This window comes from Phoenix dactylifera, chromosome 9, assembly GCF_009389715.1.
Source record: "Phoenix dactylifera cultivar Barhee BC4 chromosome 9, palm_55x_up_171113_PBpolish2nd_filt_p, whole genome shotgun sequence".
Lineage (NCBI taxonomy): Eukaryota > Viridiplantae > Streptophyta > Magnoliopsida > Arecales > Arecaceae > Phoenix > Phoenix dactylifera.
In genome coordinates, this window is record NC_052400.1 from 21838774 (window position 1) to 21851573 (window position 12800).

The following is a 12800-nucleotide window of genomic DNA, read 5'->3' on the forward strand; positions in this document are numbered from 1 at the left end:
AGTTATCATATTTCTGCATGTCCGGAGTTCTAACTGATTCAAAAATGAGTGGATTGTATGATCATTTTGCTCTGCTAAGAAAAAATTGTTGGGATCGAAAGGTAACAACAAACAAAAAAATTAAAGTACAACAAAATCAACAACTTTTCCACCTTGTGTAAACTTGTTATAAAACAAACAATTAGAGTCAATCTACTTAATATATATATATATATAAAGGCATTCACAAATACTTAGCTGATTAAAAAAATAGAAAACATAAAAGGAACACTAATTTTTTATGTGGAAAATCTCCTCAATTTGGAGAGTAAAAACTACGGGACCGTAGTCCATCCAAAACCTTTCACTATCAACAAATAATGGGTATACAATCTGTTCTCTCTAACCAAAACTAGAGGCATATATCACCACATAATCTCAAGAACAATATTCTTGGCAAACATCAATAATAAGAGAGAAAGATTGATAAGATCTCACATAAACAACAGCCAAGTTTCTGCAAAATCTGACCATGCTAAAAAACTGCAAATGGCGATCATACTGTATAGATTGAAGAACCATGTGTTGTGAGCTTGTTATCCAAATTTCAGCTCGATCGGACCACAGATCGCCTTTCGATCGTCGTTTAATCAAGATTGCACGCTGAATATCAATTCCGCATTTTCTCCACTGTCTCTCTGGAAGACTGCTCACATACCCTGCCTTCTCAACATAAAAAGTTACCCTAATGGGCCTTACATTTTAGGCCAAAAATAGTTTAACCAAATGGGCTAAAAATAATTAACTTAGCCCATATTTGTTGGGCTAAGTCTCCTCTAATATAGGAGGGATAACCCAACAAAAATTTTATTGCACTCTACTTTGGCTCCTTTTGCTTCTATGGTACGAGATTTACAAAATAAAATTCTATCTATAATGGATTTGATGGGATATATACACTACACTCATATATTCTTTAGCTTGATCGCTCTTTTTATACATCGTTTAAATGTGATTATTCCACTTACATATAGCTAGCTCTCTCACTTGCAACAATTAATTTTCGCCCTTCTATTCTAGAGCAAAGGTCCAATGTTCGAACAATTTTTACGTTATTTCCACTATATATTTTTTTTAAAAAAATAGAAGTCAAGTTTTCTCTATAATAAGAAAAGTTCCAATTATGCTACTCGCCGAAAGATCCTTCATTTTTTGCAGCTGTGGGAGCACCTTACTCTCAAAATGTTGAGGCAGGGCAGTGAACGATTAGAGGTTATTTGTCCTCTTTGATTCCAAATCAAATCCTTTAATTCCCTGCTCCATTTTTGGATATGGAGGCAGCCTGTCCCTTTGCATTATTTTCTCTCCCCTACTCACATCGTATATACCTTTTTCTAAATGAATAAATCAACGGGAAGTGCCTTACTTCCTCCTTAATCCCTCAAAAAAACACGTTTTCTCCGTCTTTTTTTTTAAAAAAAAGAAACACTAATAGCTTCAAGAAACCAATGTTGCAAAAATTGTAAAATAAGTTCCAAAATAGATATTTGTAAAAGCAATAAATTATTCTGTTTTATTTATTTTGAGAAGAAGATGAAGGCTATGGGCTATGCTTCAAAAGAATATCGATCAAATGGTCACAAGTTAGAGGCTTCACCAAAATAAAGCAAATTTAAAAGGAGAACTTAAAAAACAAAACACTGTAAAGAGATCAATAGCTGCTCAAAATTCAACCTCTCCGGAAGTTTCCTATCATTTTTTTTTTTCCTTCTTAACTTGTTAGATGTCATGTTTGAAATGCTCGACATTCTATTAGGTGCTACATGCTATTTGTAATCGAAGACTTTGCTTTTCTCCTCCTTCCACTGGCAAAAACAATGGGCGATGGCTCCCATCTTATCCCGATGCGAGATTTCATGCTTGCTTTTTGACTCTTCCTTTCTTTATAAGTAGTGGTTCAACGCCACTTTCGTTGGAAAAGAGGAGATGAAATAACGTCCCCGATGGGTATCAAGATCATCTCAATGACCCTTTTTACCGCTTTAAAAAAAAAAAAGTTTTTTTTCTAGAAATACTCTTCTAAATATCAAATTTTGCATGAATTTCCTTCTAAAATTATTATTTGTATGTATGCCCTCGTAAAACTGTGCTATTGTACAAATGCTCCTAATATAACAGTTGTTCTAACGATGTTAAAAAAAATCATATTTATATTCATTAAAAATAAAATAAAATTTTAAAATTACATTATTGTTCCTATCTTTTTCTCTCGCTGTCAGATTTGTGATTGTGATCTCGCGGGTGTTGCTATTTTCTTAATACTCTTATAAATATTTCTATTTGCACGTCTATCCATTAAATGTAATTTAGTCATTTTAATTTGAAACAGTTAATTTTTTAACGCCGTTAAATAAAATGGTACATATGCAAAAGTAAAAAAATTGGAGAAAATAGTAAAATAAGTATTTAAAAAAAAAGTATACATATAAATATTAATTTTGAAAAAGTATTTATGTAAAATTTGATATTTAAGAAAATATTTATTAAAAAAAAAAAGAGTGAGACCTTGCGCGTTGAATCATGGTACGTCACCAACTCCGGTGCCATGATTGCCCCTTCCCCGCATGTCAAAGGAGATAAGAAGCAATCGTCATCAGCCCTCCCTTGCGTTCGTGGCCACTAAAGCAAATTGACAACCCTTAATAGCTTCCCAATCTAATGTAGACGCTCACATGTCCACGTCAAGTTCGGCCCGGAATCACTAGCTAGCCTGCCGAAGTTGGAAATGGACACCCATGGAATACCATAGACCGCGCCGCTGGTAAGTCTGGTCCCTGTGAGCTCCACTCATTCCGTATTTATCTTGGATTGCCACTTTGTGCATCCAATTTTGTTTTATTTCTATGGTGCATTGCTGATACGGTGCACACGCACGTGGTAGAGAATGTAATTTTTCTAATGTTATGATGCACGTGGTGTATGATATAATAATCTATGTAGCTGTCTTCAATATGGATCTAGTTAATGTAAATGATGGTGTAGAAAAAGATCATGCGGCACGTCTCATATTTTTGTTCTGCATGTGGATCCTACTAATAAAACTTGATCTTTATGTAAAGTGGTAAATACCCATATAATCTCACTTTCATAAAACCCCCGGAGGGGCACGTAAAACCCAATTTCATGAATAATTTCTGCTACCAAGAAAAGACTTTGTTTACCTTCTCTCTTAATATTTTTCTTAAAAGCTAGAATTTGTTCTGCTGATTATCAGATTTCTTATTTACATGAGCATTATTCAAGAATCAAATTATGTGCAAGAAAGATATGGTAACCATATAACTTGATCCTATGATCTGGACCCTGATCGGACATCATTTTTCTTTCTCTTTTCTTTTTTGGAGTCGGATTATGTCTAAATCAGATATCAAAAGACTCATGAAGTCACTGAATCCATGCTTGGTGGATTGGCATCCTAGTGGTGGAGTTCATCTCTATCGTATTTAATTACTGGTAAAAAAAAGAGAACACACTCGATCGACCATCCCCTAAGTGCATACCGGGTAACATGTCAAATGACATCTCACGATAAATATTTCAGATAATTAGATAAGTTGTATTACGCACCACTAACCGTTCTAAAGCTTTGCTCTTCTCAAAATCTCCATGGATCAGGTAGTGATTGCCTTAAGCTTCCACATTCAACAGCCAAATCACATGCGAAATAGAAGCCTGTAATTGTTATCATTTCACGAAATGATTGCTTATATATTTGGGCAGTCCTTCTCCCAGATCTAGCTATGATGATGTTAGGTGGATCCTAGTCGATGTCTTTGCAAAAGAAGTCAATTGAATCGTCTAATATTTTAAAAGAATCCTTTCAAGTTCCACGCAAGATCTCATCCAACTATCAGAAAAAAAAAAAGCAAGATTTCGATATATCCATAACTAGGATCTAATTGGAAATATGTCGGTGTAGTTCAAAGTTTGAGGGAAGGGTCCCATCTCTCTCTTTCTGAGGGAAGGTATAGTGTCGGAAACAGCGTGGAAACAAGCCCCTGTACCAGAAACAAGAAAAGAAAAGCGAAAAAAACTAACGGTAGTAAGAGGGTGCGGGCGTGGATTGATGGTTGGTGAAGTTAGTGCGCAAAGCACTCCAATTGAAATTAGTTTGAACCAAATGCCTCTGTTCGTTCTTCTTCCGCATTTATTCATGCACGAGAACTTCATGCAATACACCTAACTATTGTTTGTTTCATCCGGGCTTGCATTCAAAGACATAAATATTTTTTTCTTTATAGTTCTTGGTTAAGGGAACCGGAGAGACTCCACCACTCTGCTGAGGCTTTTTTCTTTTAGAATCGATGAGATAAGATAGGCACTTAGGCCTTCTGTAGTTTTTCCCACCTACCCCCCGAGTCGTACGAAGAAGAAGAAGAACCGGAGTTATATCATTTTCAATAAACGTGTAGCCGTTTCGAGCCGGCCTTCTACTCTAGATATGTATCGTGACGTGTCTTGCGGTGATTGGACTATGAGTTTCTAGAAAAGGAAACTTAGGGCAGCACGTTTCTCTTCATGCAAGCAACAACTCGTCAGGTCTCTGTACCAAGACGGCTCAAATGGAAGAAATCATTTTATAGTTAAAAGAAAAAAAAAAACTAAATAACCCTCAAATGGCTTTGAATCCTTTCTTTCCGGCTTTTTGGGCCTCCCTAGCGCTGCCCCGACCTCCCCCTCCCCCTCCACCGTCACGATCCTGCATCCGCCACCGCGTTCGAGTTTCAGAGCTTTATCACCGACTGGCTCTGAATGGAGCTCCACTGCCGTTTCATCGTCGCCCAGCTCCGCTCCACCCTCTCCAAACCTCACAAGAGGACATTTGAAATGACTGGAGCGCTGTTTAGTTTCTACTTTTTATATATTTTATATTTTCTTCCATCCTCCTTCATATGTGGATTCCTGCTCTGATACCATGTTAAAATCACCACTTATCCTAAAAACTTAAGCTAATAGGATGAGATAGATTTATTTATAGATTTTATATTTTCTTGCATTACTTGAAATGGACTTTAATAACAAAACTAGCTCTCCCCATGACTATTCCGAAAGAGATCCATCCAAATTAATTTTAAGCAATCCATGAGAAGGGAGCACCCAATTACAAACTTGTGGAGGTTGGAAAGAAGAGAAGCCTGTAAAGCTGCAAGCGTCCAGTGCCATGCAACCGAGCAAGCCATTTTTCTTAAAAAAACTACTAGCATGCCATAAATAGCAAGTTTATATTCTAATTTCAACATTAATTCTTTCGTTTTTCTATATTCTTTTGAAAAAATGGTTCATTCAATTTGGAGTGGTGCATCTACCATAACTAGGAAAATAAAAGGCTAGTTACATGATATGAATATGGGCTATACTTTGCAAATGTTTATATAAAACTGCAGGTCGAGAGGGATATGCATGCATCTTCTTATATGCACAAAAAGTGGAATCAATTAATAAAACCTTGTTTTCCTTTTGTTTTTATTGTTTTCAAAGCAGCAGATTTGTGAGCCCACGACCAGAGTAGGATTAGGTGCACAAGTGGGACAGGCCTTGTTACGGGGGGTTCCCCGAATTTAGTTCCACATCAGCTAATCAGCGGAAAGGTCTGTGCCTTAAATGGGGGGCTCAATAACCTCTTCTCACCGAGGCGCCTTTTGAAGGGCAAACCCGTGAGGGGTGGAATGGGTGGTTCCACCCGGGGCGCCGTCAGAGCGCGGACCCCCGGGAGCGGTCACGATCCCCGATCCCCAAAGCGGACAATACCTCGGCGAGGACGCGGTCGTTTTTCCTGCTCGGCTGGTGTGTGGGCTGTGCTGGTGACGGGGTGCAAATCCCGCATCAAGCCTAAAAAACACCAATTAAGATGGCACCATTGAAACATCTACCTCAACGTAAAACGCCCAAACTAAGCCCCATAAAACAACGGTGCACAAGTATGCGCCTCCTGTGTCTTTTATTACCATCAAGTTAGCAATATTATTTATCATTTTTTTTTATACATCGGCGACCCACATACAATGAGTGTGAGTATAGCCCATAAAGTTCAAAAAAAGAGCAAAAAATGCAAAGAAGACGAGACCGAGTCGTGCCTCTTCCAAATAACACCTATAGAGTGATGGGCCGCATAGGATGCCCCAGTATGCAATACTGTTGGTCTCTCTGTATACATGAGAAGCCCAAAAGACAGTGCATTCATCTAAAAATGGCAAATATCGTGGAGCAACCGCATCTCCCAGCAGACTGCCTTATCAAAGTAGTATTTTAAATACATAGAGTAAAACAAAACTGTTATCTAATGCATGATGATGCAGCTGGAGTTTTGTATATCTAGACACGATTTAGATCCAGACGGTAATAGACCAGATCATGAGCCGAGCTTTGACATAGAAGCTATCAAATTTTAAGAGTCCATACGAATGATTGGGTTGAAAATTATGGATTGAATCAGTATAATCATTAAAATTATAAGATTATAGGGTGAACTCGAACTATATTCATAAATATTTTAAAAATTTTTTTATAAAATTATCTATAGATTATAGGATTTTTAATCTAATTGTTCAAATGGATTTAAACTAAAAACGGATATAATTTACGCTCGAGATTGGGTCCATGTAGGGCTGCAAATGGGTTGGGTTGATCCGTGACCCGACCCGACCCAACCCGCTTAAGACCCGACCCGACCCGCATTTTAGGACCCGCGGGGCCGGGTCGGGTCCTAAATTTGGACCCGTTCTATTTTTTGGGTCGGGTCGGGTCCGCCCAATTTCGATCCGCACCCCGACCCGATTCGACCCAATTTTTTTGGATCATTTTTTTAAGACATGCAGGCCATTGGGCCGCAGGCCCGCAGTGCTACTGACTAGTGACTACTGTGCTCTGTGCTTTGCCCGCAGCCCGCAACGGATGATATATAAATCATCCGCTTCACCGAATCACCGCTTGGACCCCTTCCTCCCTTTTTCGCTCCCGTGCGGCTGTGCCCTAGGTCTTGACTCTTGAGCTGCGGCGGAGGATCATCTAGAGGAGACGAGGAGTAGACCGCTTCCGTGCTCGGTGCCCTAGATCTCCCGTGCGGTTGTGCCCTAGATCTTGAGCTGCGGCGGAGGATCATTTGGAGAAGAGTAGTGCAAATCCGACCCGGATCCGACCCGGACTCGATCCGGACCCGACCCGACCCGAATGACCCATCGGGGTAGGTATGGACCCGACCCGACCCGATCCGTTTTTCAACCGGGTCGGATCTGGGTCCAAAATTAGAACCCGAACATGCAATCGGGTCGGATCGGGGTCACCTAGGACCCGACCCGATCCGACCCATTTGCAGCCCTAGGTCCTTGTTCAGCTTTGCTCGGCTGCACTAAATTTACGTACGAAACGTGTGCACAGACTGGCTGGAACGGAGGGCCCACCAGCCAAAGGCACGCGGAATGCTACAATCGGTCCCATGTCGGTTCCGAGCGTCCAAAAGACCGGTCCGCAGCGTCACATCAAATGAACGGGTACGTTAGCTATTATTGTTTTCTTTTAGAACTTAATTATTATTGGATTGGATTTTTTTGCTCAGGTTAAGCGTCGTCAGAAAGTGGCTCTCAAAGGGAGAAACTTAAGGAAAATTGATTGGCATCACACGTACTAATAAGACGTTACAACATCATTGTGCGGTACACAATTGGCGAAGCGGTGTCTTTTCCTCCGAAGTGTAGCATCTCAGAGCTAGTACAATAATTGACGAACAGTTGTCAGGCGTTATGAGTATATGCAGCAGGCTACTAACTTACATTGCCAGAAACGACTCATTGTATGCTCCAAGGAGGGCCTATTGGGACCTATTACTGTTGAAAATTAGTTTGCTTCAGACATCAAATTGACGGTGGTTGTTAGGTTTTCCTCTAATTTGCCATTCAGATAAAAAAATTGGATAGAATTGCTGCATATCCCTATGATGCTGCACTATTAAAATTGGATGACAGAAAAGTAGCTTTAAACGGTGCTTCGATCTAAAATAAAAAATAAAATTTATGAAAAAATATATATTTTGTAGTAATTCATGAAGTGCTTATTGCATTCATGGGATTCAATAATAAGGTGTGTTTAGAAGATTTTAAAAAAAAAATGTTACTAGTATGCTGGTGCCTGGTAATGTGGGAGGGTTAGGCTCGAACTGGGTTGCTGTCGAGCCGCATTCACGCACCAACAAAAATATAAATAAATGTAGGTGGTGAGAAGTTTACGCAACTGACCATGTGCCAGACGCGAAAAACGAACCTACTCCTCGATTTCAAACGGATGCGAAGGGAGAGAAGAGAACGCTTAGAGAGCAATCGACCCTATAAATTCTCCTTACCCATCCCGGCTCTCTCGTACCAAAACCCCACTCGTCAGTCATAGACACAGCAATACCGACCGTTTTTTATCACCATGACCATCTCCGTGAAGAGGATCTCCCAGAAGCTGGTCATCCCCTCTGAGCCCACTCCCACGGGCGTCCTCTGCCTCTCGTGGCTCGACCGATACCCGACGCAACGAGCCCTGATCGAGTCGCTTCATGTATTCAAGAATGGCCATGAGGCGGCGACGGTCATAAAGCGGGCGCTGGCCAAGGCCTTGGTCCCCTACTACCCTCTCGCCGGCCGGCTTGTGGTGTCCGACCGGGGGGAGCTCCAGGTGTCGTGTACTGGAGATGGAGTCTGGTTCGTCGAGGCGTCGGCCAGTTGCACCCTGGAGGACGTGGATTATTTGGAGCACCCTTTGATGATCTCAAAGGATGAGCTGCTGCCTCATCCCGAGCCAAAACTAGACCCTTCTCAGGAAGAGAAGTTGCTTTTGCTGGTTCAGGTACCTTCCTTCTTCTTCTTCTTCTCACTTTCTCCCTCTCTCTCCCTCTCTCTCCTTCACTTTCTTGTTCATCAAAATAGCTTTCTTTTTATTTTCCAATTTTTGATTTCATAATTCGCAAAATGGATGGTGCAATTTCCGAGGGCATCGGATTCCATTCTGCTTCACATGACGCACACCTGCATCACAGAGATGTGCCAGAGACATCCAAATAAGCTCTTGAGCTTATTTCTGTTTGCTTCCTGGTTTTTGTTTCAGCAAGTGAGACAAATAGGCCATCACGATTGAGGACCACTGGAATTCCTCTAATTGAAACCAAGCTCATCAGCTTGTTTGGGTGCTTTCCTTTCTGTTATCCGGAAAAGTTCTGTTACCTCCTTTTTTTCTGATTGTTAGTGGGCAGGCAGCTCCCAATTTGCTTCGATCATTAAGTCACTGGCTGGACCCATTAAATAATATTTCTAATCAGAGATGCGTCGCTTCGCACCCACGGGTCCAACATTGGTTTAAGTGCAATAAACGGAAGATAACAACTAACGAGTATTTTAGTCGGATTGGTGCCGGCGACATGTAGAAAAAGGTCAGTGTTCAGCCAACCACCAAAAAATATAATCGAGTTGCACATGGGAGAATCCCATCTCGAGGGGCACAATCCGGCAAGCAACTCGCCGTCGGTGCCATATCGTTTTTAGTTGGCTCAAATCCACCGTTGAGCTGGTGAACTAATCCAATAATAAACACACCCTTCTCGTTTTTTTTTTTTTTTTGTCCATCTTTGCACATATTAGCTCATGGTCGGATCAGTCGATCAATTGAGCAGTGGACCTGGTCCAACTAATAGCCACTCCATCGACGCCCACATCATCCTGGCAATTAGGACCTAAATGCCTGGATTCATTATTTACATCTCTCGGATGCGGAGGATTGGAATAATTAGGACTGGACCCTCAGATTTATATGCAAGCAAGAGAAGATCTCGACTCATGCTGTAATGATGCGTGAATTTTTACGCATACCCTTGTTCCCATCTTTTTAACGGGTGGATTTGTGGTGGGCCAGGTCACAGAATTCGCTTGCGGTGGATTTGTGGTGGGCCTCAGATTCAGCCATGCCATCGCGGACGGCCCAGGAGCAGCACAATTCGTGGCAGCTGTTGCCGACTTCGCCCGAGGCCTCGCACAGCCGACCGTGGAGCCAGTCTGGAACAGAGACGCCATTCCCAACCCACCAAAATTCAGATCAGCGCCTCCGCCGGCCCCGTCCGACGTCCGCCTGCAATATCTCGTGATGGACATCTCGTCGGAGTACATCAATCATCTAAAGAGCCAATTCATCGAGCAAACGGGTCAGATTTGCTCCACTTTCGAAGTCCTCATCGCCAAGGCCTGGCAAAGCCGAGCAAGGGCGATTCGGTTCGAGCCGGAGGCCAACGTTCACCTTTATTTCGCCATGAGTGCTCGCCCGTTGCTGCACCAAGTGCTGCCCTCCAAAGTAGGTTACTATGGAAACTGCTACTACATCATGAAGGTCGCCACAACGAGTGGGAAAATCATGGAGTCGCCCATTGTTGAGATTGTGAAGTTGATTAAAGATGCTAAGAAGAGGCTGCCTGTGGAATTTTCCAAGTGGGCCAAGGGAGAGATCGAGGAGGACCCGTATAAGCTGACAACGGCGTATGATTCGCTATTGGTCTCGGATTGGACCCATCTGGGGTTTTCCCAGGTCGACTATGGGTGGGGCACACCTGTGCATGTAGTCCCGTTGACGAATTCCGACAGCATAGCTACGTGCATCCTGGTGAAGCCATCTGCTCCCAAGCGAGGTGCTCGTTTGATGACGCAGTGTGTCACCAAGGAACACTTGATGGCATTCCGTGATGGAATGATGAACCTGGCCTAGGATTTTTTTTTTTTTTCATTCTTTTTTTTTTCACTTCTTGAAAGCAACCGGCAGAAGCCAGAAGGTTGGTTTGTCTTTTCAATGAATAATATGAAAGTCTGATATAAATTTATTTACTGCGAGGTACACTATTTTAGTGTTTCTGGTGGCCTGTCTTGTATCACTTTCTTTTTGCTGTGACTAAACCTGAAAGGAAAATGCCAACGAAGGACAAAAATATACAAAGTCCATGTATCGATGTCACAGTGTTAAATGTGAATGAATTTCCTTCAAAAGAGGCCTATTTATTGATGTTTAGCTTGGTTACAGCTCTATGTTTTGATCGCCGAATACCATAAGAGATGTAAAAAAATATGGATATTGCTGCATGTCCCAACGGGGAAGAGAACAAAACTGTATGCCATTCGGCTTGAAGAGAGTGGTGTGCTTAAAAACACCAGTTTCCTTGGCCCGGATGAATAGAGCTTCCTTCTGACACCAGGATTATTAGGCCCCAGAGCATTTTTCCAGTGCTATACCAGTCTAACTAAGATCTCGGTGAATTTGTTTCCAGAAGTATCCTAAACCACATCCTCGGGATTTTTAAACCCAAAGGAAAATTATTTCAGTCAACCAAACACATCCTAAGCGCCTATGTAGATGATTCGGTTGAAAATTCTATTGGATTCATGGGTTGAGTCAATACGATCAACAAAATTATAGAGTTAAGTATATGTTAACTGCCCGAACTCATGAAATTCTATTTATGAATATAGTTGTAGTTCAGCCAGTAATTCTATGTTTTTTTGTTGATTGTAATGGCCCAACACAACTCACGAATCTAGTAGAATTTTCAACCCAATCATCCAAACAAACTCTAATTAGAATTTGATGATGGAGTCATGCGCATAGCCTAGAATTTTCTTACAAGAACCAACCTATAGAAAAAACAAATCAAGTGCTCAATTTTATAAGGCAAGTTATTTTGGTGGCATGGATTATTTGTTAGGTCACTCCGTTTCGTCCAAATTCTCTTGCAGTCCCTTGGTTGGTCTATCAAATGCAAGGTGGGATGTCATTTTTTTGTCTACTTGTTATCCCTCTATTTTAGTAATTTGGGAGCCGTTCAGTGTGACATGAATTTTAGTTTAGTGGCCGCCGAAACTGACATCCAACCTACTGGGCTGTTGATTGATGTTCTTTTTGTCAACAAAATGGGCAACTATTCTCTCTCTCACCAGAAAATGATCCTTGTCTTCTTTCTTGGCCCCCTAGACTAAACTCATTAGAAACCTACCTAATGGATTAATTTGTTTTTAGCTCATTGCTGTTTCCGTACTTAAAGGCAAATAGAAACATCTGGGGTTCATGGTTATGGGCAATTTTATAGTTTTCTAATCCAATTCTCATCGTCAACGGTGGGTGAATGGTATATATTGAACTAAAAATGCGTCCAAAAAAGGTTGATGTGATCAGCTGTTTATTTATTCTTAGATCAGAAGTTGGTGGCTCCAAGAACATTACCACTCTTCTCTTTTGAATGCCATTATAGCCTGGAATTCCCTGCGGAGTGTGGACGTGAGGAGGTGAGATGCACCTTCTTAAATACTTTAAAGGAAGAGAATGTCATGCGAGGACTCGAGACCTCCGCTTTTAATAAATAAAGGCAACATAATATTTTTTTTATATATATAGAAAAAGGTGGACAATGTGTGTTTATTTCCATCCATGCCCAAATTCACAGAAAAAACAAAAGAAAAATAAAACTTTTCTTTTTTGGTAATTAAAAAGGCTTCTTCTAAAACTTTCCCATTCCATTTATATATGATTTTATTTATTAATAGATGCCAGCTAAAATGTCTAGTAATTAGAGATGCAGAAATTTGTTATGCTGTTAAGGGCTGTAATATCCAACCCCGTCCTGCTACCGGCATTCCATTGGCATTTTGGAGCTGAGATCTTCCCTAGTTTAAGGCCAAACCAGGGAGGGTGGGTTTATCTCTATAAAGCATACTTATTATTTCATAAAGTATACGAAATAATAAGTATATAAAATAATG

The 12800-nt window shown here is 41.0% G+C and overlaps 1 protein-coding gene across 1 annotated transcript; it reads left to right on the top strand.

The window, feature by feature from the left end:
• The first annotated feature begins 8322 nt into the window (after nucleotides 1–8322).
• LOC103704519 (acyl transferase 7-like) lies at nucleotides 8323–10897 on the top strand. The gene is made up of 2 exons (XM_008787852.4): nucleotides 8323–8862; nucleotides 9922–10897. The coding sequence occupies exons 1-2, from the start codon at nucleotides 8446–8448 to the stop codon at nucleotides 10759–10761; spliced, it is 1257 nt and encodes a 418-aa protein (XP_008786074.1). The 5' UTR covers nucleotides 8323–8445; the 3' UTR covers nucleotides 10762–10897.
• The last annotated feature ends 1903 nt before the right edge of the window (nucleotides 10898–12800 follow it).